Genomic DNA, 24,225 nt, shown 5'->3' with positions numbered 1-24,225 from the left:
GGACCGGCAGGAGGAATTTCAATACTTCTGAGCGGCGGGAGAGGAGTCGAGATAAGGGCAGGGTGAAAAATATAAGAGGAAAAAGGGAGTGAAAAGCTAGGAGGAAGGGTGGGAGGAGAGAAGAAAAACGGGGAGATACAGGATGGCAAAGGATGACAGGAAAGGACAAACAAGGATTTGGTTATCGCGTCTAATGACAAAAATAAAAAGGGGGAAGCTTCACAAGATAGGAGTAGTAAATTAATATTTGAGGTCAACTCTGTGCAATGTTTATTGCTATTTAATGCTTTCCTAGCAAAACAATGGAAATAAAACTTGAAATTACATCTCATCTCTCATTATAAATAGAGCTATTTTCAACATCTCTCTCAGCATCACAGAAATACCCTCCATGTACAGAGTATTTACAGTCATAGAAGTCAAACAGCATCAGGGAACCGAACACAGTGTTTCTGGGTGAATCACCCATTAAAAGCTGTGTCTTACAGCTGGAAGCCCGTTTCACAGAACCACACCTGCAGGTGCACGCCCATAACAAAAAAACTAAACCCAGCAATAAATACACTGTTTACAATAAATACAACATTAAGAAGTTTTCACATTTCCCAGTACACAAACTGGTAGTCACATAGCCAACCAGTGGCTTCACTGGAAACCAGTATAACACCAATTGCTACATGAGACCTATATGAACCAGCAGGCAGGTCTAAATTTTCTTCAAATAGAGGGTAAGGCTACGACGACTATATATTCACTTTTAATTTTCCTCATGGATGGTCCTGCTGAATAAAATCTATTGTTTTCACAGAGTGCCGGACTTCTCCGTGGCCGGATTTACCTGGCAGGGGGACCGCGGAGTAAAAATGAGCTTCTGGGCGCACATTAACCCCTCTGGCCCCAGGTTTACTGTGTGGTCATTTGGAAAAGCACAAATATATGCAACATGCAACATGTAAGCACAAAACTGAAATAATGAGGTTCTTAAAACTAGATTTTGACACCAGGATCACCTTTAAGACACCAAGGTAAGAAAATAAACTTCCCTTATATCCTTTACAGCTGGGCTTCAGAGGTGCATATGCCCAGTCATTTTTTTTTTAATAAATCAAATGTCACCCAGGGAACCTGGAGCTTTAGAGGGACCCCGGCCCAGTTTGCTCTGTTGTTAATCGGGCTTTGATGGTCTCACTTTGGAAGTCATCCCACAAAAGGAGAAACGCTTTGGAATATTCACTTTTCAGACTTATGCTACGTAACTCACAAGTTTAAAGTGTTTTCAACTCAGTGCTAGCTTATACAACAGTAGTTCATCTTCATCTTTTTCAAATAAATCAATATATCGTCAACAAAATAATTCATCTTTACAGTCACTTAAAATGTTTCCGTGTCACTGCATACATAGGAGGAAAACAGGTAGATTACATGCTAGCAGCTTTAATGTGAGCTCAGCCGGTCGCCCACAGAGAGCGAGCCGTGAGCTGCTACAGTCGTCTTCATGTTAATCTCTTTATCTCTGCGGCTTCAGTCCGCTGGAACACAACCAAACGTCCTCAGTCTGCTCTCAGCACGCTCCAACACTATCATTTACATGCACAACAAAATGTACTTCACATTGTACTAACTGATGTATATGAGTTATCCCTGGCTCGGAATGTCAAACGGACACACACGCCATACGTATGTACATTTGTGAGGAACGGCGAGCGGTCACAGGAAACAACATGAGGGTTTCTCACGGCACATTCAGCCCCCGGGCTAAGACAGGCTGAACATCACCAGTGTCCATCAGCGTGAGGAAGACATGCAGTGGAATGTTTGTTGTCCATTAAATCTCACCGAGTTATTGTGCTGCAAGTGTTTTCAGTATTCAAGTGTCAATGCTTAACCGTGGGCTTACTGTGAGCTCAAAGGTTAACAGACCACACCGGCTAAAAGCTCAACATTTTTGGGAAATACACTTTTCTGCTGAGAATCTGATGAGCAGATCGATTCAAAAGTTAAGAGTTTACACATTTTTTAGGATCAAAATGGATCATAAATCATATATCTGAATGCTAAATATGAAGCTAGCAGCTGCTTAGCTTAACTTTGCACAGAGATTGGAAACAGGGGGAAACAGCTAGCCAGCCTCAACGTTTAAAAATCCACATACCAGCATCTGCAAAGCTCACTAATGAATCAGCTGTATCTGCTTCTTCCTTTCAGTCTTCATGCTAAGCTATGCTAACTGCCTCACTGCCCTAGCTTCATGCTTAGCAGACCTGGTAAAGAATCAAACTTCTCATCCTACTCTCAGCAAGAAAGCTCATTTCCCAAAATGTTGAACTAATCTTTGCAAACAACTGCTCCATTTTGCTATCAGACAAGTAAAAAAACAGGATTTAAAAGCTAATTCACTTTGAAAAACATGAAAGACTTTCCTTTGGGGGGCAGAACCAGGAAAGTCCAGAGCCACTGAGACAAACAGTTGGCTCTGGTTTTTATGATCGGACTCATTCTTTGTAACAGGAGTCTTGTGCAGAGAATATGTAGAAATGCCCTCATTAAACTTTAACAGCTGATGGTATTTAATTAAAAAAAACATCCAACTGTGCTGTGAACACACTTGCTACTGAAAACTGTGAGCTAAACTTCTTGTTTTTCTGAGTTATTTGGTCTTCATATCACTTGTGAACTCAAATTTGAAAGCTTAGACAAACAATAACTGAGTGGAAATAAATTAAAAAGCCTAGAGAAACCTCCAACCAAGAGTTCTGACGTTAATCCAAAGAGTTGCACAACTTCGATCCGGTTTGGTCGGAACTTCACGTCCTGAGGCTGTGAAGCTTCGGGAATGATCTCGACTTAGCTCGACTGGGCTCTGATCACAGTGAGGAATATTTAGTGGAGATGCAAAGAGGAAGCTTTTCACAATAAACTGTGTCTGTGCAGTTAACGTCATCTGAAGTATGCAGCTTGTCCTTCAACTCAAACTGCAAAAACCAAAGAGAGCAAATGATAAATAAATTCTCTAAAATATGAAACAACAAACGTCAACAATGTTCAAATATATATATAAATTAATTGAATGCAAATAAATAATAAATATTTTAAGATCACTCTCAGAAATGAAATAATTTAAAACACGTTGCCTTGGTCAAGAGGTAGGCCAGGAAGACACCCACCTTCACACCACTACTAACATCAACTTAAAGGACCATACAGGGGCTTTGGCTTTAACCTTTAAAATACAAATCGTGTACTTCACACCCCTGCTGACTGTTTCCGCTGCATGCATGAATTTTGTTTTTTATTTTGTCCTTTGTCACGGTGTTATTGAAAGTGCTACATAAAGAAAGTTATTATTATTATTATTATTATTAGCATTATTTCTACTTTCAGGCAGCCATTGGTTTTGATTCATATCTGTTGGGTACAGAAATCAATTAGGGGACTTTCTAGAGAGTTTATTTTCAGTTGAGAAATTCATAAAGTAAATGTGCATTTAAATTGTGTATTAATAAAAATAAGGGGATTATTATATTTTCCAATTAGTATTTCTATTTCCTTGTTTTGTCTTGTCTTTGTCTTTATAAAACTTTACTTTAAAAATGCTTGTGTGCAGTTTTTGTTATCTTGTTATGTTGACATAAACACAGGTGTGATCTTTAGTATGATGGATTTCACACCTCAAGCAAATTTCATGCCATTCTGAAATGAATGGAAACCAAAGGATGCCTTGAAACACAGAAAACTGCAGCATTATTTGTGAAAACAGTCTCATGCAAAGTATTCACGATTTGTATTAAATGGGCAAAAACATGCAAATCACTGCTATGGTTGTTTAACTTCACTCAGTACAGTGAATCTGGTCCATTTGCTGGTAGTTGAATTGATTCACTGGCAGCTCAGCACAGCACACTGGAACAAACTAGTTTTCTATAACAAGACCTGATGGAAACTTAAGCCTTAACTGTGAACTGTGTAGTTTTTGGAAGTCTCACTCTTTGGGAAAAATAATGGAAACTGAGGTGTGAATGTGACTTTTCTGTTAATGTCTTAGCTGTGATGATTAAAAGGGTCATGTCACATAAATTGCAAAAAAAACATCTTGCACACAGCTTCAGTTTTAGCTGCAGAGGTTTTCAGATATCTGCCTCTGAAATACAAAGAAGGTACATTTTGTTTGTGTTGCTCGAAACACTGAAAAATAGCATCTGACAAACTAAAGTCAATTTGAATTCTCCTCACTTTTTTGTGTACAGTAACATAATGGTAGACCTAGCTAGCATTAGCTGTCTCTCTTTCATGAGGAGAAGGCCTAGCTAGCATTAGCTGTCTTTCTCTCATGAGGGTCTACCTATTACTTTGTGTCCTCCCATGCAGACACTGATAAACCAGATCATGAATGTGTCCCACATGTTTCTGTTGAGTTCCTTTTTCACTGAGATGAAGGCAGAAAGCTCAAAACCTGAACAATTAAAACCAAAACCATCTGCAAGACTGGAACCAGCTGAGGTGTGTAGAACATGTCTTTTTGCTGTCTACAGTTCTGATCACGCTCTAGTGTTCCCTGTCTCTGCTCTTTGTTGTCTATTCGTGATCTTGTTCAGTGTTGGGAGGGGGGGGGGGCATGCAGGAAGTGGTCCAGGAGGATCTCTGTTCACAAAAGACACAAGGTGCTGATCCTCAGCATCCCTCAGACGTCTACAGAAAGTTCAGGAGACAACAAGCACACAGGAACAGGAAGTAATGCGAGTATGTGACATGTGAGCGAGTGCACAGGTAGTTTAGTTTCCCCGCGGGGACGGTAGTTAGATGGTGCTTTCAGTGTGTGCGTGACTGATGGTGTGAACGTGGGGGTGGGGGTGTGCCTGGGTGTAGCTGGGCCTGCGAGGGCCCACGCAGTTCTGCTGCTCACTGAGCAGAGTGGTGGTCTCTCCTGGCCCGTTCTCCGGCCCAGCAGAGGACGGGGACTGCTGGGACTTGGAGGAGGTCTGAGTCGGGTGGGGGTTAAAGGTGCATGTCCCTGTATTCATGGAGGACGGAGGGGTATGGGACAGGGGTGTGTGGTTGCTCGGAGGGGGCGTGGCCTGGGGCAGAGACTGACTCGGTCTGCGGCTGGAGGAGGAGGCGGTCTGGGGCAGAGCGGTACGGCCGCCCGCCGTTGTCGACTGAGCATTAGACGACTGGCGCCCTGCGGGAGGTGTGGCCAGCGGCAGTGGATTGCGGATCCCGGGTGGCGTCACGGGGGGCAAAGAGACAGACGTGTCCAGGCGAGTGTGGCTGCCCTCTGGAGACTGTGGCGTGCTGTCCAGCTTGGACGCCAGGAGACCGTTCTGGTACTGAGCACGAGTGATCTGAGGAGAACAGAACCATCGATAAGACGCTCAGCAGCGGAAGATGAAGATAAAGATGAAGATGAAGATATGCATCTGGCCCACTGTTAACATGAGGCTGGTGCACAGACTGAAAGTGGTGACCCTCGCTCCATCCTCGCTGTGAACCACTGAGCCTTTCAATCATGATACTATCACCTGCTACCAATCAGCCTGTTTACCTTTGGAATGATCCAAACAGGTGTTTTTGGAGCGTTCCACATCTTTCTCAGTCTTTAGTTGCTCCTGTCCCAACGTGTTTGAAACATGTTGCTGCATCAGATTCAGAATCAGCAGATATTTACAGAAATCAATGAAGCTGATGAGCTCAAATATTAAATATTTTGCCTTTGTGCTGTTTTCAGGTGAGTTTATGTCAGAAAGGATCAGCAGGTGATCACATTCTGTGATATTGATGTTTTACACGTTTCCCAACGGTTTTGGAATCAGGTTGTAGTTTTTGAGGCCGTTCTGAGCTCAGAGTTGTCAGTTTCACCAAAAATCTGGTAAAATGTGTTAATAGCATGTTAATTGTACTTTACTTGAATATTTCTATTTCCTCACACTTCTGCTGCTTCTTCTCCTCTACATACAGAGGGAAATGTTTTGTTTACTCCTACATTTACTTGACAAATATAATTACTGTGTTACATAATAAGATTTTACCCCCCAAAAAAGACAACACATTGTGAAAGATTAGACCACTGAGGTCCAACTGTTATGACTTGTAGCTCTTCATATAAAAGCAGTGTCCGGTTGGGGCCCCTCGTCACATCATTTCCTCTCCACTCAGATGATTTCACTTGATAATTGTTTTCAGTCCAAAGATGGAAAAATATCTCGTTTCTCATAGAATCAGAGCTCAGTCACAGGAGACATTTTACTGCACAGATGGTACTTTTACTGCATGAAGCTGAGAGTACTGCAGTACTTATAAGCAGGATTTTGACCTCAGGACTTCTGTTTGTAAAGGAGCATTTTTACGTTATAGTATTGGTACTCTGACTTTGGTTAAAGGATGTGAGGACTTCTTCCACCCTCTCTGAATTAGAAGTAGAGCTGGCTGCCTGGGGGGGGGGTTACCTTGACAAACTGCAGGTCTGTGAGGGCTCGTACACAGAAGTCCGGTATGTACTGGAAGGGGGTGCCTGGGATCTGATTGATGCTGCCGCCAACGGAGCCGCTTTCTGGAGCGCGCTCAGTGCAGCTCAGGGACGCCGAGCGGTTAAGGTTGCCCCCGTGTGACGGAGAACGAAACTCTGGGGTCGACAGAGAAAAGAGTGAGTGAGATTGGGGAGGAAGCCACACCCACACACACACACACACACACACACACACACACGATTAAACATTAACAAAAGAAGAAAACACGAGGAAAACAGGGAAAAAATGAGGTGAAAACATGAAGAAATGAGGGTCTGAGAGCAGAAGGCGTGAACACACGGCAACACGTCACACATGTTTAGATTCACGTCAACACTGATCGATGCACTGATGAGATCAGATCGTGTTCGTGAAGCAATGCGACAAACATGCCATGCGACGAGGCAGAGTGCATCGTTTGAGCATTTCGTGGCTAAAACAGGACTGTCTGAGCTCAGAGGAGGAAGCTCTCTCATTGGCTGCTCTTAGTGATGTCATGGAGGGTGACCTCGGGGCAGGAAGCCATCCTTGTAATCTCGTTTGAAGGGCTGTGTGTGAGAGGGAGCGTCAGCGATGATCGGAGAACATCAGCTGGAGGAGATCGAGTGGGAGGTGCAGGAGAGAACATCTGTGCTTAAAGGAAAAGTTCAACATTTTGGGAAATGCTCTCATTTGCTTTCTTTCTTTCAGAGTAGGATGAGATTGATATGTGTTTGCAGCTAATTATCTTATCTTAGCATGACGACTGTAAACAGCTAGCCTACTAGCTCCTTTGCATTTTATGCAAACAAGATCTTTACCTTTGAGGCAGGCTATGTGTTTCCAGTCTTTATGCTAAGCTAACCAGCTGTTGGCTTTGTATTTAAAGGACAGACATGAGAGAGGTATCGACCTTCTCTCCTAACTGTTGGAAAGAAAGCAACTCAGTGTATTTCCCAAAATGACTCCATTAACCAGAGATCTCCAGTCAGATCAGGCTGCTCCTCTTGTTGATACAGACCAGAAAATCTGACCACAGATCAGTGGTTAAAGATGAGCAGGTGGTGACAGGGTTAGAAAATAGAGGGGGCCACGCCCAGAGCCCCATCCAGCAAGTCTGTACATCCTGTCACCTGTCTGTACTTCCTATAACTTGTCCGTACTTCCTCTCACCTGTCTGTTCTTCCTATAACTTGTCCGTACTTCCTCTCACCTGTCTGTTCTTCCTATAACTTGTCCGTACTTCCTCTCACCTGTCTGTTCTTCCTGCCACCTGTCTGTACATCCTGTTACCTGTCTGTACTTCCTGCCACCTGTCTGTATTTCCTGTCTGTACCTCCTGTCACGTGTCTGTACGTTCTGTTACCTGTCTGTACTTCCTACCATCTGTCTGTACTTCCTGTCATCTGTCTGTACTTCCTGTCATCTGTCTGTACTTCCTGTCATCTGTCTATACTTCCTGTCTGTACTTCCTCTCACCTATGTGTTCTTCCTACCACCTGTCTGTACATCCTGTGACCTGTCCATACTTCCTGCCACCTGTCTGTACTTCCTATAACTTGTCCGTACTTCCTCTCACCTGTCTGTTCTTCCTGCCACCTGTCTGTACATCCTGTTACCTGTCTGTACTTCCTGCCACCTGTCTTTATTTCCTGTCTGTACCTCCTGTCACGTGTCTGTACTTTCTGTTACCTGTCTGTACTTCCTACCATCTGTCTGTACTTCCTGTCTGTACCTCCTGTCACGTGTCTGTACGTTCTGTTACCTGTCTGTACTTCCTACCATCTGTCTGTACTTCCTGCCACCTGTCTGTATTTCCTGTCTGTACCTCCTGTCACATGTCTGTACGTTCTGTTACCTGTCTGTACTTCCTACCATCTGTCTGTACTTCCTGTCATCTGTCTGCACTTCCTGTCTGTACTTCCTCTCACCTATGTGTTCTTCCTACCACCTGTCTGTACATCCTGTGACCTGTCCATACTTCCTGCCACCTGTCTGTACTTCCTATAACTTGTCCGTACCTTCTGTTACCTGCCTGTTCTTCCTGTCACCTGTCCATACTCCCTGTGGGCTTGTACTTGCTGGATCAGAGCTCTGAAGATGATTTAAAAAAGGAAATGGTGCGGCTGGTTCAAGGAGGAACCCCATCCCTCCCTCCCCCCTCCCTCCTCTGGCCCATGCGAGTGTTTACCTGGGAAACGAGAGAACAGAGAAAACCTCTTAAGAGAGAGGCGTCGTGGAGGGGGGGACGCCACTGATGGGGAGAGAGGAGGGGTGACGGCTGAGAGAGAGGAGGGGGAGGAAGGAGCAGAGAGAGAGAGATGAGCTGGTTTATTTTTTTCTCATTTTCGCTGCAGCGCTGTGTTTACTCTCTCCAGCTGCAGCCATTTTTCTTTTTTTACTCCAGAGACTCAGCAGCCGACAGACGATGAGCAGACCTGCACATTCAGCCTCTCGTGATGCTTCTCTGCTGTGACCCGCTCACACAACCTCATTCAACTTTCACACCTTTACCTTCTGCAACGAAAATAATCACATTCTTTCATTTCAGGGTTTCAAACATAAATCCAGATGCCGCATAAGATGAGAACGTACGATACTTTGAACTTGGTTTTTACTGATTTGACATAAAGCAGAACCAGTTCTACAGATGGTCCAGGTCTCCAGGCCGGACCTGAGATCACAAACTTTCTGCCGGAATGATACTAATGCTGATACAAATATTTGAAATCCAATAAATTAGCTGAAACAATTTTTTTTATTAAAAACACAAAACATAAACATTTTTGATCCCTCAGATTCGATTATTAACGACCACAAAGAGCACTGACTACTTTAAGTTTTCTAAAATAAGGAACTCATTGTAACTATAAATTCATATTGGTCCTAATTACTGGAGAAATGTTGAATTTAGTTTGTACAATTAATCACAGTTAATTGCTGAGTCTTTTAGAAACTTCACAGCAGATTAGCAGGGAAAACAATTACAGTATTTTCCAATAATGAATTCAGAATTTCATTTGATTTCCAACAGCTGACGATCAACATTTTTTTATAAACTTTACCGACATAAAGCAAACTTTCTCAGAACTTTTGTCCTGTAATTAGCACCAAGTTTCTCTACAGAGATGTGTTTGAACATTATTAGTAAAATACAAACAAATCTCTCTCTGGTTTCTCTCTGTGTTTAAATCACTTCCCAATTTCTGGCCACTGATCAGCTGATCGACATAACAAAAAGTTTCTTTGACAGATTAACGAGCTGATAATAGTTTGCCAGCTAAAACACATTCAGTCCCAACAATCACATGAGGAAGCTTCTTCATCACTACAATGAACAGAGCAGCTTTATTTTCACTGCTGCTGTCGGTTCAGTTTTTACTGATCTCTGTCTTTCATCATGTCCATCACGGGCTCCATCTTTACATCAGGCTGTTAACGTTCTGTCACAAAAGTCACATTCAGAGAAAGTTCGGTTTAAAACACAAACCGGGCGTTCAGGATGAGAAATGGTCGAGTGTTTGACGTTTGATGCTGCACATGCAGACACACCGAGCTGCATAATGTGCACATGAAGAACAGACAGCAGTTCATCAGGGACAGAAACAGGCCAACAGGAAGGGACAGCAGGGGGGAGGAGGAGAGAAGAGGAGCAACATGTCATCAGCAGTTATGATGCTCAGCCACTAGGAGTCACTGTTGTTACAGCTACAGTGAGTCAGTCGATTCACCACAGACCAAACCAGCAAGGATGTGGTTTACAGACGCTGCAGCCAGGTGAGCTGCAGCTGCTCAGGTAGGCTGAAATCATCGAACACCTGCCTCATATTACACCTGCAGAGTCCAGCCAATGCTGCGACTGCATCAAGCGTCATGTTACTTTAAAAAAAACTTGTTAGAACGAACCCAAAACCAAAGCGAGTCTGCAGTTTGTACAATAACAACTGACTCTGACAGGTGACCCCTGAGGGTGAAAACACCTGGATCAGACGCTCTGTCGGGCGTCACCTGTCGACTCTTTGAGCTCAGTCTTCAGTAAGTGCTTCCCTGTTGGGACTAAGCCTATTGACTTCTCTGTGAGCGACTCGCTGACGCAGCACTTTGTCAGACAGCATCAGTAGATTGAGAACGTGGAAAAACAGCTCAGATATTTTCCAGTGAGAGTATTTCTTTAAAACATCTGCTGTCTTCATCTCTCTGTCCTTTGAGAAGCCAGATCTAAAACGTGAAGACGACAGGATGAGCTCGGATAAATCGACGATGGATCGGTGATAATTCCTTTGTTGTGTTTTGTTTCATCCAAACTACGACATTAAAATCCATTTTTCTAATCGATGTGGTTTTTAACAACATGTGCAAGTTAACTGCTAAACAACACATCAGCTTTAAAGCTTCTGATTTTAACGATGAGTTTGTTGAGGAAGTTTTTAATTTGAAATTCTCGATTTAGAAGACCTTAATAAACGATAGCAGATGGATTTTAACACCAATGTGGAAACAGATAAAAGGACATTTTTAACAGTTTATCTGCTGTTTGAACATTTAATGAGCTGTGGCCCGCTGTTTATTCGTCTGTTCATAAATGATTCTTCTTCACTCTGCAGTGAAGCCCATGAGGAGGGGCTGAAAACAGGAGGAGGAGGAAGAGGAGGAGGAGGTGAGCGGTGAGGAAGCTCGACGTGTCTTCATGTGTTTGTAACACGTTCATGATCAGTTTTAAAGTACGAAACAGTCAAATAATGTCAGGATTTGTTCATGTGTTCAATCATACTTCATTCATGTGATCATAGCGATGTTTTACTTCTCACAGGAGGAGAAACAATTAAAAATGTCCTTTTATCCAGCTACAACTACGTTATTACTGCTTATAAACGCTAAATATCAGAGCAAGTAAAATGTTAAAGTTCTGGTTCAAGATATAGTGTGTGTGTCACTTCACATCAGTACTGCAACTAAGTACAAGCTTGAGGTATTTGTACCTTACTTGAGTCTTTTCTCTTCATGCAGCTTTCCATTTCTCCTCCGTCTCAGAGGGAAATATTGAAATTTTGTGCTTGACCTGGTTTATCTGACGGCTTCAGTTCATTCAGCTGAATGATCTAAATGTGTTTGTAACGATGTGAGAAGGATCTCGTTAAACAGTGTCCGCTCATAATGTGACGCTGAGCTGTTCAGTCGTTCTAATCATCTTATGACGCGAAAACTAACGACCGACGCAGCTGATCTTCATCATCATCATCATCGTCACAGAGGATCAAACTGCAGGTTAATCCTTCAGAAATGACACCAAATTATTACGACTACTACAGATCATTTTAGTGTGTGTGTGTGTGTGTGTGTGTGTGTGTGTGTGTGTGTGTGTGTGTGTGTGTGTGAGAGTGTGTGTGTGTGTGTGTGCCGTCTCACCCAGTGATGGCGAGCTGAGAGCCATGACTCCATAGTAGGAGAACGGGCCAGTTTCAAACTTCATGTTTTCATTTCCAGCTTCCACCTCCACTCGGCCCTGAAACACACACACACACACACACACACACACACACACACACACACACACACACACACACACACGCACACGCACACACACAGGACATTTTGTTCAATAAGTTCATTTTATCTGACTGTGTCACGTGCGTGCGTGCGGTCTCTGTGGCAGGTAACAGAAACACTTTGACATCCTTTAAATAATCCATTCTGCCACAGGTGCTCCAGGTCCAGTGTCTCTCTCACACACACACACACACACACACACACACACACACACACACACACACACACACACACACACACACACACACACACACACACACACACACACACAGGTGCAGGTGTGTATTTCAGTGGTGGAACAGGAGCAGCTGGGCTCAGGTAGCACACTGAGTGTCTGAAGTCACTTTATCCACACCTCAGGTGTCGACAACAAAGCCCCCGAGTACAAACACACACTTTCAAACACGACTCAGCATAGCAGCCACGATACGCCAACAATTACACACGAACCGAGCTGGAGGAGTTCAAATGCATGAGAGCACACACTGAGCTGGAGGAGGCAGTGTATGATAGACCAGGGGTGTGTGTGTGTGTGTGTGTGTGTGTGTGTGTGTGTGTGTGTGGCACAGACACTGGCTGTGCACACACTTCTGTTTTAATTCTACATTAACAGTCTGCACACATGGACGTGTGGGCGGTGTTCACAGTGTGGACGATGTTCAGTGTGGACAGAAGACAAGACGACAACAAATACAATAATGAATAATAGTGAAACTTGAAACGAAACAAGAAGTCTAATGCAAAATCTATTCTTAATCCATCACAACTGTCATTTACTCGACTCTTTCTGCATAAAGTCTGTAATAAATAAACGAGAGGAGACAACAGACGCTTCAGAACGTCCCTGAGAATCACAACGTTTAACTTATCTTCAGTATCAGAGTCATGCAGCCACAGCCGTCAGCACATCCAGAGCTTCACTGCAAACAGGAGCTGCTAACGGCAGCTCTGTAATCATGCTGGTTTCCAAAGACGCCTTCATGTTGGTGTTTGTGTGACTTTGACACAAACATCTAATTTCACAGCGAGCGGACTAAAAAAGTAGGACAAGCAGCTCTCCATGCAGAAAAAGCACTAAAATACGGAGGGTGTGACTCCGCCATGATGATGTGAGACGACAGGAGCGAGTTCACAGACCAGCAGTCAGTAACTGTGGCTGTGATGACTCTGCGTTGACCCCCGTTATAAGACAGAGACCGTCTCGTGTCTCGTGTTTCAGAGGGATGAATGTCGCCTGAATGGAGCTGAAAGGTTGTGATTCACTGTTAACTGTGCAGACATATGCTGGAGTTTACACATAAACATTATTATCTGTGTTTGTGTGTATGAATCAGTCTTTCACTTCCTGCTGCAGAGGATTTACTGACACACACACACACACACACACACACACTGAACTCCTCCCCGCTGTTGATTCCACTCTCCATATGCTGCCGCCGCTCGCCGTCTCGTCTCATCTGCTTTTCTTTTCCATCCTCGTTAACCCTTCAATCCCCTCCGTTTGTCTCTGTTTTACGTCAGAGGACCTATCAGTGAAGGTCGAGCAGATTGGGGGGGGGGGGGGGTGATTTATAGCAGGGTGCTCAGGAACAGCCGCACGTTTGATTTATTCATCGCAACGTTTGCAGCTTTTCTGCACATTTACAGACTCGGGACTCGATTTTGATTCAGTGCAACACAAAGTGCGTAACATAAAAGCAAATAATAGCAACGTGAGATAAAACAATAAAAAACAAGAAAACTAAATACATAATAAACAATAATAAAATAAAATTAAGTAGAATTAAGACCAAATAAAACAGCAATTACATCGTCGTAAGAGTTTGTTTAAAAGTGTGACCAATGACACCTTTCATCTAATAAATTAATGTTTTAAAAAATTAGTTCATTAGGAAACAATTAACAGTGACCCGTGGGCAGAAGCCAACAGTGTCTCATCAAGACTAACTGTGGAATTAGACATCAATCGACAGAAAATGTATCTGCAGCGATTGTGATAAAACCAATCAATTATGTAATTTTTACCAACTTCGAGCTTCTCTACCAGACGACTTCCTGCTCAATTATTTGTGAAAATTAATAGGTAGATGAATTAATAATGAAAGTAACTGTTAGTTGCAGCAATTAAAAAAACTAATTTGTGGGACAAAATGTCTTAAAGTTGATCGTTGTTTGTTTAAAACATGTAAATATTTGTTTTAAAATTATCCAAAAAAAGATTTTTTAGGAAGTCAATATAAATGTTCTGGATTATTTTTAGTACCAAAACGTTGAGTTACTGAATCAGTTAACAGACAGGAACCTAATCCTTAAAAATACTGATAATCAATAGCAGGTAAAAACAACAAGCATTTGCTTTTCTCTGCTTTAAACTGAATTTGGGTTTTTCAGGCTAAACAAGCTGAAATCTGAAGACATTTTTCACATGTTTGATAAACTGATAATGGAAATAATCAATATGTGCAGCTCCATTTGCTTAAAATGCAAATGAAAAAATATCTGAAGAACAAACAGTGAAGATAATTGATGTTTTTTTTTATTATTAATATCAGCTGCTGTCAGTTTTTTCAGTATTTATTGCCTGACGGTGTCATTTCGTACTCTGACTGCACACAACGGTCAGCTGAGACAGAGAACAAAAGCATCCAGGTTGACTTTTAGCAAAATAAATCCACTTAATGACCTTAAGTCAGGTAAGTCTTAAAAGGTCGACCTGCTCGCGTGTTAATTCTCCTCCAGTCTGACGCGCTGACCCAGAATAAACCGTCGTCTAATCTCACTTCATTACGATGCTTCCTCCGACTGAACGGTGAACACGGACGTTTCCGTCAGAGCTGCTTTAAGCTTAAAAACAGGAGTTTAAACATTCACATTTTCTCTGAAAGTGAAGATTTATTTCACATTTTCAATAAAACTCACATCTCATACATGAGTTCATCTTTAGAACGCTGCAGTTTTCTTTCATTTTCATTCAATTATATAACCTCGCCGTCATAATAATGTTATATATGCTGTAACTGACAGAATAAGATATGGACTCTGGTGTGATTTAGCGTTTTGGCGGTGATGTGTATTCAGAGGTGTGCAGTTGCAGGTTTTGTGTGAATGGTGACATCAGTGATGAGCCTGTGATGTCAGACTGCTTTGAACAGGCAATGCTGGAAAGTACATTTACTCAAGCATTGTACTGCAGTAAAATTTTAATTGTACTTGAGTAATTCCATTTTATGCTAGTTTATACCTCTACCTCACAACATGTCAGTCAGACATTGTACTTATTATATTTACTTTAAAATGCTAAATTGTACTAAATAGATTATTATAGATTAGCCTGCGCAGCTGTATATAAAGTAACTATAATTAGCCACATTTTCCATCTTAATTATTTAAGTGAAACATGTTGTACATTCATCAATCAACGATTAGCATCCAGTCATATTATTACATTCATTATTGTTCTGAAACAGGTCATTCTGTAAAACAAATATATTTGCTTTTGGGGATTAAAGTATATTTTGTACTTTCACTCACGGTAAATTTTGAATACAGTACTGTAGTATTTCTACACTGTCGTATTACTACTTTTACTTAAACCTGCAGTGTGGAACTGCTGTCTCCCCCTTCTGGCAGTGAGAGTAATTACACAAACATTGTTGACGAGATTGTGATGGAAACGCATCACTACCAGCGGGAATGTCGCCATGGACGCAGGTTTAAAAATTCTGATAAACTGAGAAATATAGACTTACATTTGTGTGTATGTGTGTGTGTGTGTGTGTGTGTGTGTGTGTGTGTGTGTATGTGTGTGTGCGTGTGTGTGTGTGTGTGTACCTGCAGAATGAGGACGAAGTAGTCGACAGGTTTGCCTCGCTGGTACAGGAAGTGTTGCGGCGAGCGTTTGTCGCTGTCGTTGAACTTGAGCTCCTGGATGACGTCGGGGTGTCTGAGGACCCTCAGTAAGACCTTCTCTGTGATCTGGAACGGGCTGAACAGGCTCACCTCTGGGGGGGGTCCAGAGGAAACAAAGCGGTCAATGCAGGATTTCAGTAACCTTCAGACTGTTTACCTGCTCAGTTAGCTGAGCGTCAGACAGGAATAACACAACAGAACATGTTTGTGTTATAATACAACATAACCATGAAAGTTAACAGCAAGGTCAGCAGGTTTGAGTCCCACAGTGACAGGTGTTAATCCACCAGAGGCTGCAGAGAACCAAATCTGTGCTGGACCTGCTGTGAGATTAGCTGCCGCCGCCTCCTCAGAGCTCACCTGTAGCCAGGAAGCGATGAGCCGCCAGCATGAGCTGAGGAGAGATCTTCACTTTGCTGTCAGCGTCGTGCTTGAAGGCGGAGAAGTCGGGCTTGTTTTTATTGGGGTCGACCTTTTTCCTGTTCCTGTTGTCAGCTGCAGGGAAACGACACAGAAGTGAGACAGAGCGGCATCGGCAGGTTTCCTTCGCCAAAACGTCACGAGGAAAAACTTCACACAGCAGACGACCACAAATTCAGGCCCCACTGGAAAATCATGTTCCCCCTTGTTTTCAGTCTTTACGCTAAGCTAAGCTAAGCTAAGCTAAGCTATCGAACCCTCCGAAATGTCAACTATTCCTTCAGGATCGTCATGAGCTCAAACCCTGTTTCTGTTCTGTCATTACCTCTCTATAGACGTTTTCATTGTGAGTGGCGGAGTCCGCCGTTCCTGCTCTGGATTCAAATTACCAAAAAATAAAAATGAGTCTAAAAAACAAGCAACAGTCATTTTGGGCATTTTGTTATCAGCAGATCAGATTTAAATATTGTAGGGAGTAAAGGAGGAGTCGGGCTGTGCACCCCCGACTCCTCAGCGAGGTAACAACTGCTTTTACTGAAACTCATTGTTCTGAGCCTGAAATCTGGTCGCCGTCGCTCATGACATGGCGTTTAAAAGGCAAATTTATGAGTTTAAACTCTAATTACATTACGGCTAAATTTTTCTCTCAAGCGTCGGCTTCATATGAAGCTACAGCAGCAGCTTAGCTTAGCATAAAGACTGGAAACAGGGGGAAACAGCTAGCCTGGCTCTGTCTAAAAGTAACAAAATCTGCTGGTAGGTGGATTTTGTTTCCTTTCTGTTTCCAGTCTTTGTGCTAAGCTAACCAGCTGCTACCTGTAGCCTCAGGTTGAATCTACCAAAATGTTGAATTATCCCTTTAATTCAAACTGTGTCGACAGGCACAGAGACTCCTGAATTTCGCTCGTACCTAAAAGAAAGTTTTAGATAAAACTGGCTAATGTTTTGCGTTTTGTTAAATCGCCACTCGGGAACGAACACAAGTGGTTGTTTTGCATCTCGAGGTCATCGGTGTGTTTCGCTTGTGTGTGCGGGCGCCATTCGCATCGCCGACTCACTGTAAAGGTCGGATTCATCCAGGATCTCCGACTTGATGATCTCCTCAATGACGTCCTCCAGCGTGACCAACCCCAGCACCTCGTAGAAAGGATCCCCCTCCCCCTCGTTGTTTACTTTCTGGACGATGGCCAGGTGGGATTTACCTGCAAGAGGAGAGAGATCACCTGAAGGTCACAGCCAGCCAGGGTGCGGCGCTGCAGGCGCACATCAACATTTAATGACTTTAAACTCCCTGCATGCCGACAAACTAGGCTGTTAAGAATTCAGCTGCCAGGAAAGTAGGGCAGCAACAAACACGAGGGAGGATGGAAGTCGGGTTTGATGGGAAGAAACTTTGGCGGCCAGCCTTCAAACAGATCCGGCCCCCGCTGGATGAAAACATCCTGTCTTGTTGTTCCTATTTGGTAGGCGGCGTGGCTGCAGCAAAGCCGCCGTTCGATCTGTCGGTGGATTTATCCCGACCGCTGGGACGACAGATTGATGCCTTAATATAGCACAGGCTGGACTAAGAGCTTTGGAGAGAAAAGAGCGGGAAGAAGTGCCTAAACGAGATGAAGAGGAGGGAGAGGCGGCAGGAGGAGAGGGCCGGGAAGAAAGAGGGATGTGGTAGAAAAAAAGATTAATCTGCTCCTGGCTCTGTTCTGCTCGTTCAAACACTGTTCGCTTGTGTTTACAGGAAGTGCAGGATAAAAGGCCGCTGTAGGTTTGAGGAGGAGAACAGGAGTGAACTCGGACATGACGTCGGGGCTCCGCGAGATGAATCGGAGAACAGACGCTGGTGTTCAGCTGCTCTGGACCGCGCTGTGAGTCATCCTCCATGTTTACGTCTGCCGGCATGTGAGCGCTCACTGTCTCGAGCCTGCTGGCATCCCCGCGAACAGTGACTCACGTCTCATCCTCATCCTCAGCCGCTCAGACTGCAGAGCGCTGACCTGATGTTAACTCTCTCAGTCCCTCCACAGAGAGGTCAGAGGTCACGGCTACAGCAGGGTCACTTTAAGGCGCGTCAGTGTTTTCAGTGTTCACAGCGACTGAAACAATCTGTGATACATTTTTCGAGCCAAAACGCCAAAAAATTGAACTATGTAGCTCCTGAAATGTGAAGTTTTGATGCTTTTCTTCATCATAAATGATCACAAACTGAATCTCTTTGGGTTTTAGACTGTTGGTCAGACGAAGCAGCACAGCTGAAGATGGCAGTTTTCACTATTATCTGACATTTTAAAGATGATTAATGGATATAATAACTAGAAAAGACATGCCCAGGGTGTCCCCTGCCTTCGCCCGAGAGACGGCTGGGATAGGCTCCAGCCCCCCCGTGACCCTGCAAAGGATTCAGCGGTGTATAGATAATGGATGGATAACTAGAAAATAACTGTCGGTGTGATCCATTACAAAAAGCTGAAACCATTTATCACCTCTTATCCAATCAGAGTGTTTCTTTCATTAAGGACCCGCCACAAGCAGGTATTTATTTTTGACACTGTGAAGCTCCTTCTGTTTTGTAAATATCCTTTTTTATTTCTGGTGTTGTAACAGGAGTGTTCCCCTGCGTGGGATCAATAAGGTCTATCTTATCTTATCTTATCTTATCTAGCAGGAGGAACTCATTCGCTCAGATTTACTCGATAAGTTTAAAAACGTCACGGTCCTCTGAAACAAAGCTGAGGTGGGTCATGAGGTGCAACCAAGCTGTCATAATTATTCACCATTTTTATACACACACACACACACACACACACACCAAAGGCTGAACTGAGGAATCTAATAATAAAATGTTTTTCATTAACGTTGCTGCTGAGTTTTTGCAGAATATGGAGCGAACTGAAAAATGCATCAAAGGAACATGAACAACGTCTCTATCATCAATTATTAGTCTGTTTGGATATGAGCTCTATAAACTATTGATCACCTCTCTGATGTTTGATGCTGACGACTGAAACAACAACGATAGTTCAGCTTATCTGTGATGAATTAATGATGAGCGCTATAAATAGCCGCAGCTGCTAACAGTGAAGCTTCTCTTCGCTGTTTTTCATGGAAAGTCTGGTGAACAGCAGAAGCTCTGATATGCAGACAAACGATTAAAGGTGTGTCTGCGTCCATTTATGGCCACCTGAGGCTCGTACATGGTCACCCAGCTATTTATAACACACAGCCATGCAAATACAAAACCAATAAAAATACAGCATTTTCTATCTGTGCGCCATGTTTACAGACATAAAGAAAAGCCTCATTATCACCATAATAAGCCTTAATTCTCTGCGGGTACGACACTGCTGTGATACCGGCTTTGTATTCACGGTGTGGATTTCGGCGCTGAGATTTCCAGCACTAATCCTGTGCACCTGAATGTGCAGATTTTCATGCCATCAAACGTTATCACACAGCAGCTGATCTCACTGATTAGTTCCTGTTGTCTGGTTGAAGATGATCGTCGGTGAGCGTTGATTGAATAAAAGCCTGCTGCCGGATTAGATGAAACACTCGTGTGTCCAATAAATAAACTCCACATGATCTGACTCATACTCTGAGTCCAAACAAAGAGGCTCCAATCATCTTCATGGTTTGTCTGGATTTAACATCGTGCTACGTACAGTATGTCTGTAAAACTATGTTTTTTTTTGTGAGTTTGCAGAGTTCAAATCTCACTTCTTCTTCATGTTTTGTTTGCGTCAAGTGTCAGCAGGACGTTTTCTCGTCTATCACCTGAGACGAAATAAGATCCGGCTGTGTTTCCTGTGAAGTGAGTCACGCTGGAGTTACAGGTGAAACAATTAGCCAAAAAATGAGCAGCAGCTTTTGCACCGGTCATTATTTTGTAGCTCTTTTATATTAGAGTAAAATGAGCTGTCTTTAAGCTAAGCTAAGCTAATCAGATGCTGGCTTTAGCTTCATATATCATCTAATCTAACTCTGCAAGTGAAAAAACGTATTTTTAAAAATATCAAACTATTCCTTAAATCTGGAGATTTTGTAAGGGGTCTGGTGTCAAAATCCAGTTGAAATAAATGAGTATTTATATTAATCTCACACTCTGTGCTCACAAACACTTTGCAATGTTCATCGTTTTTCAGCCGACAATGACGCTGACATGGTGCAGATTCTTAAATACTTTAGTGAAAGCAGCAGTACCACAGTGCAGAAATACTCTGTTACAAGTAAAAGTCCTGCATTCAAATTTTCAAGTGCAAATGCATCAGCATACAGCATGTATCAGAATAAACTTCAAGTACCGAAAGTAAAGAAGCAGCTTTAACTTGAGGTCACCGGTCAGCTTCAGCATGAACAAATGAAGTTTATCACTAGTAATGATGTAGCTGTAAAGATTTAGTTACTAGTTACTTTTCAGATTCCTTCATGTCCAGTGAAAAGCACAAATCTCCAGATGTTTGTGATAAACTGACGGATGAAGTTTTCCTTCATGTCTTGAGAAACTTCTCCTCCTTCTTCAGCTAAATAAACTGTTTAAAAAGCCTCTTGGATCAGCTGGAAAAGGCATTGTCACAAAGCTGAAAACAGGCTGTTTTTCTGAGATACGAGGTTTTCACAGGACAAACACATGATGATCTGATAGAATATGATGCATCGCTGTAGATGAAACCAGCCAACAGTATATAAAGTAGTTCAAATGAGCTCAACCTGAAACATCTACAGCAGTAAAATGCAGCATTAATGCAGCAGGAATATTAATCCACAAGCATCAGATATGATAGAAAAACACTGACATGAACATTTTACTGATACAGCAGTACTTTTACTTTCATACTTCAGGTTCTGAATGCAGGACTTTTACTTCAGTGTGGTATTAGTGGAACATGAGAGTATCATCAGGACCAGCAGAGCTCACGCTGGATCTTTGCAGCACATTTGTTTTTGCAGTTGTGTGTTTCAATGGAGGCTGTGATGTTCCAGCCGTCAATAACTGCGGTCGATGCAGGCCGAGCTGCTGGGGGGCTGTGTGTGTGTGTGTGTGTGTGTGTGTGTGTGTGTGTGTGTGTGTGTGTGTGCAGTGATGACTGCAGGTTTAAACAAGGAACAAATCAGAGTTATGTGATGAACACACATGCACGCGCGCGCACACACGCGCGCTCACACACTCAGCTGACACACCTTTCTTGAACTCCTCCAGCATGGCGTCCAGCTTGGTGTCATGAAACACAAAGTGCACCGGGTGGTTGTAGAACTTGGTGATGGTCTTCAGGGTGGTGCAGTCGTCCGGGTCCACAAAGGCCAGATCCTTGACGTACAAGATGTCCACGATGTTGGACCTCTCGTCGTCGTACACGGGGATCCGCGTGTATCCGCTCTCCATGATCTCGGACATGGTGTTGAAGTCCAGCACCGCGTCCGCCTGGATCATGAAGCAGTTGCCCAGCGGCGTCATCACGTCCTCGACGGTTTTGGTCCTGAGCTCCAGGGCGCCCTGGATCATGTTGAGCTCCTCTTTGACCAGGTCGTTGTAGGGCTCCGTCACTTTGAGCATCTCCACCAGCTTCTCCCTGTTGTACACGGTGCCGATCTCCTGGCCCAGCAGGACGTCCAGCAGCTTGCTGACGGGGAAGGACACCGGGAAGGTGAGGAACATGAACAGCTTGGTCACCAGGATGGTGTTGGCTCCGACGGCCAGTCCGTGGCGGGAGCACAGCGCCTGCGGGACGATCTCTCCAAAGATCACGATCCCGATGGTGGAGGCCACCACGGCGCCCAGACCCGACCCGATCAGGTCATCCAGGAGGATGGTGAGGGTGGTGTTCACCAACACGTTCCCCAGGAGCAGAGAGCAGAGGAGGTAGTTCCCTTTGCTGCGGATGGGCTCGATTTTTCTGGCGTATTTCTTCTCCTTGTCGGTGCCACAGCTCTGCACGATGCGGAGCTCCATGGGGTCCAGAGCCATCAGCCCCAGGTTCAGGCCGCTGAACATCCCGGAGAGCACCAGCAGGCAGGAGATTAGGATGACCTGCAGCCACATGGGCAGCAGGGACTTCTTCTCCTCCACCACCAGCACCCTGCCATCACTGTCCCCCAGCTGCACCCAGCCGCCCCCCGCCGCGTCCAGCGTGCACAGCGCGTACTCCTTGTGCGGCTCGCTCTTGCGGAGCGGCTTGATGTGCACGGTCAGCAGCCCCGACGTGCCGCGACTGCTGACGTTCATGAAGGTCCCGACGCTGATGTCCTTCGTGAAATCGGCACAAGTCCTCTCCGGCGCTTCCATCATGCCGCTGCCGCCCCTTGCCGCCGCCACCGCCTCCTCCTCTTCCTCCCCTTCGTCCCCCCCGCCGCCGTCCGCCAGCTCCGTGAAGCGGATTTGCGTCCAGGTGCCCGAGTGGAGCTGCACCCCGTAAAACCGGAGCTGCACGGAGCTCTCCTCAGTCACCTGGATGACACCGTCGTCATTGGTTGTGGCCGGCTTGTCGCTCCTCTCCAGCCGCATGCCGAGCACCTGGCTCCCGCCGCCGGCCCGGCCGCCGCTTACTCCGGACCCCGCCGCCGCCGCCGCCGCCGTCTCCGTCCGGCCGCCGACGGCGCTCCACAGGAATATAATGACAGTGAGAATGTAACCCTGCTGCCCGCTCCATTCTGTCGCCATGTTTGTTTCACTGCTCGGCGACCTGGGGGCTGACGTCATTTACTCATGTCCGAGCGGCTCCGCCCCCCGCCGCCCATCACACACCCCCCGTTATCACCGCCTACCGGACGGCGACAGGTAGAGCTAATAAACAGACGCGCTCCGTCGCTGCCCTCTCTCACACTTCACTCCGCGTTACTGCGATGCTCACACCGCTGCAGCGAGTCAAGGTAAACATCCCCAGATTATGTACGTCCCCTGCGTCACCCTGCGCTCACCCCCACCTCCCCCCTCCGCCCTCCATGGCAGGCTCGGGGCAATGCGGCACGCAGCGGGTGGATGCTGCTGCTGCTGCGGCGGCCAGCGGTTTCTCATCCAATTGTATCCGGAGCCAGCTGATGTTATGTAAAGGCACATGGCATCTGTGCACCCCCATCACCTCCCCCGTCTCTCCTCTCCTCTCCTCCCTCCTCATCCTCATCCTCATCCTGCACCATCCCGCATCCCTCTGGCTCAGAGCCCGGCCGGCCTGCTGGCTCCGCGTTTTCTCCAGAGATGAACCCTCTGCAGCAGGGCTCTGATCTGCCTCTACCATAAGAATAATACTAATACTACTACTACTACTAATAATAATAATAATAATAATACTGATAATAATAATAATAATGATGATGATGATGATGATGATGATGATGATGATGTCTATGTGCAGGGTTGTATGTTGTGTCAGAGACCTCTAACCTTTGTTTCGTGTCTGACCATGAAGTTAAACTGATCATATGTCCTGTAAGCTGGATTTTAATGTTTATTAACCATCTTTATTTATTATTAGGGCCTAATATTCAGTGATCAGCTGTTATATAACTGGAATGCTCTCCTCTGTACTGGCTTACTTTGCCACCTGGTGGTCAAACCAGTTAAAGTCATCCTGGTTTGAAGGGATGCTGCATGTGACTGCAGTTCTCCCACAAACGCACCAGTGGAATGTAAAGTTACTCAAGTACTTTGGAGTATTATAGTATTTACTATCACAGATGAGACCAAACAACTGTTATTACAGGCTGAAACCTCCTGCTGTATCACAGCTGTATACAGTTTTCTTTACTTGTTCCAAAGGAAGACGGTTTAGTGCCTCTGATACATCACTTTCCCACTGAACGCCCTAAAAGTGCCGTTTTTGCAAGGCTCCTATGGTAAAAACACATGGTAACCTGGCTCCGTGGTGCCCTCCCTGGAGGAAAT

The 24,225-nt window shown here is 44.5% G+C and overlaps 1 protein-coding gene across 1 annotated transcript; it reads right to left on the bottom strand.

Annotated features, from left to right (window-relative positions):
* Positions 1 to 4,773: 4,773 nt before the first annotated feature.
* LOC121622757 (metal transporter CNNM4) lies at positions 4,774 to 22,848 on the bottom strand. Its single transcript, XM_041959738.1, has 8 exons — positions 22,660 to 22,848; positions 21,528 to 22,614; positions 17,414 to 17,557; positions 16,296 to 16,430; positions 15,858 to 16,027; positions 11,894 to 11,982; positions 6,441 to 6,621; positions 4,774 to 5,339 (listed from the first exon to the last, which is right to left on the bottom strand). Exons 1-8 carry the CDS (start codon positions 22,846 to 22,848, stop codon positions 4,794 to 4,796), a joined length of 2,541 nt encoding a protein of 846 aa, XP_041815672.1. The 3' UTR covers positions 4,774 to 4,793.
* Between the last annotated feature and the right edge of the window lie 1,377 nt (positions 22,849 to 24,225).

Source organism: Chelmon rostratus, chromosome 19 (assembly GCF_017976325.1).
Source record: "Chelmon rostratus isolate fCheRos1 chromosome 19, fCheRos1.pri, whole genome shotgun sequence".
Taxonomy (NCBI): Eukaryota; Metazoa; Chordata; class Actinopteri; order Chaetodontiformes; family Chaetodontidae; genus Chelmon; species Chelmon rostratus.
The sequence above is the reverse complement of the archived record's forward strand: the minus strand, read 5'-3'. Positions and strand labels throughout refer to the sequence as shown.

Excerpts from the sequence above, each read along its gene's own strand:
- LOC121622757 (XM_041959738.1), bottom strand. The coding sequence starts at position 22,848 with ATGCGGCTGGAGAGGAGCGACAAGCCGGCCACAACCAATGACGACGGT. Across the intron at positions 17,558-21,527 it reads GCTGGAGGAGTTCAAGAAAG|GTAAATCCCACCTGGCCATC; the intron begins GTGTGTCAGCTG and ends CTCCTCTTGCAG. Across the intron at positions 5,340-6,440 it reads CAGACCTGCAGTTTGTCAAG|ATCACTCGTGCTCAGTACCA; the intron begins GTAACCCCCCCC and ends TGTTCTCCTCAG.